The sequence below is a fragment of the Aplysia californica genome, unplaced genomic scaffold (assembly GCF_000002075.1).
Source record: "Aplysia californica isolate F4 #8 unplaced genomic scaffold, AplCal3.0 scaffold00915, whole genome shotgun sequence".
Classification (NCBI taxonomy): domain Eukaryota; kingdom Metazoa; phylum Mollusca; class Gastropoda; order Aplysiida; family Aplysiidae; genus Aplysia; species Aplysia californica.
The window spans coordinates 191930-192294 of record NW_004798185.1 but is presented as its reverse complement, the minus strand read 5'-3'; the positions used below and the strand labels follow the sequence as shown (position 1 = coordinate 192294).

The following is a 365-nucleotide window of genomic DNA, read 5'->3' as shown; positions in this document are numbered from 1 at the left end:
TCTTTTTGTCTCAGTTCACCCGTGAGAAAAGGTATCAGATCTATTATGTGTATATCTATAGAATAGTAGAGTCGGCCTGAGAGTGAATTGGTTAGCCTAAACAATGAATAAAATCTCGACCTACTTCCAGGTGTTGGAGCGGAAAGAATGGCGTCCCCTGCGCCGCTCCACGTTGAAAAATAAGGCGTACCCTCGCAGGTGTCGTCGGAGCTTCCTGCGCTACTGTGACGTGGACAAGAACAAGAAGATCACCTATGACGAGTGGAAGGACTGCCTGGGATTGAACCGTAGGATGTGTTCTTTGTTTGGGGTTTTGTGTGTGTGTGTGTGTGTGTGTGTGTGTGTGTGTGTGTGTGTGTGTGTGT

General features: G+C 47.4%; 1 protein-coding gene across 1 annotated transcript in view; it reads left to right on the top strand.

Moving 5' to 3' along the window:
* Positions 1–365, top strand: part of LOC101851681 (SPARC-related modular calcium-binding protein 1) — a gene marked incomplete at its 5' end in the record, with an annotated part of 32439 nt that overhangs the window by 22577 nt on the left and 9497 nt on the right. Inside the window, 1 exon segment of the mRNA XM_013089276.2 lies at positions 131–287. Coding sequence (XP_012944730.2) covers positions 131–287 — 157 coding nt within the window.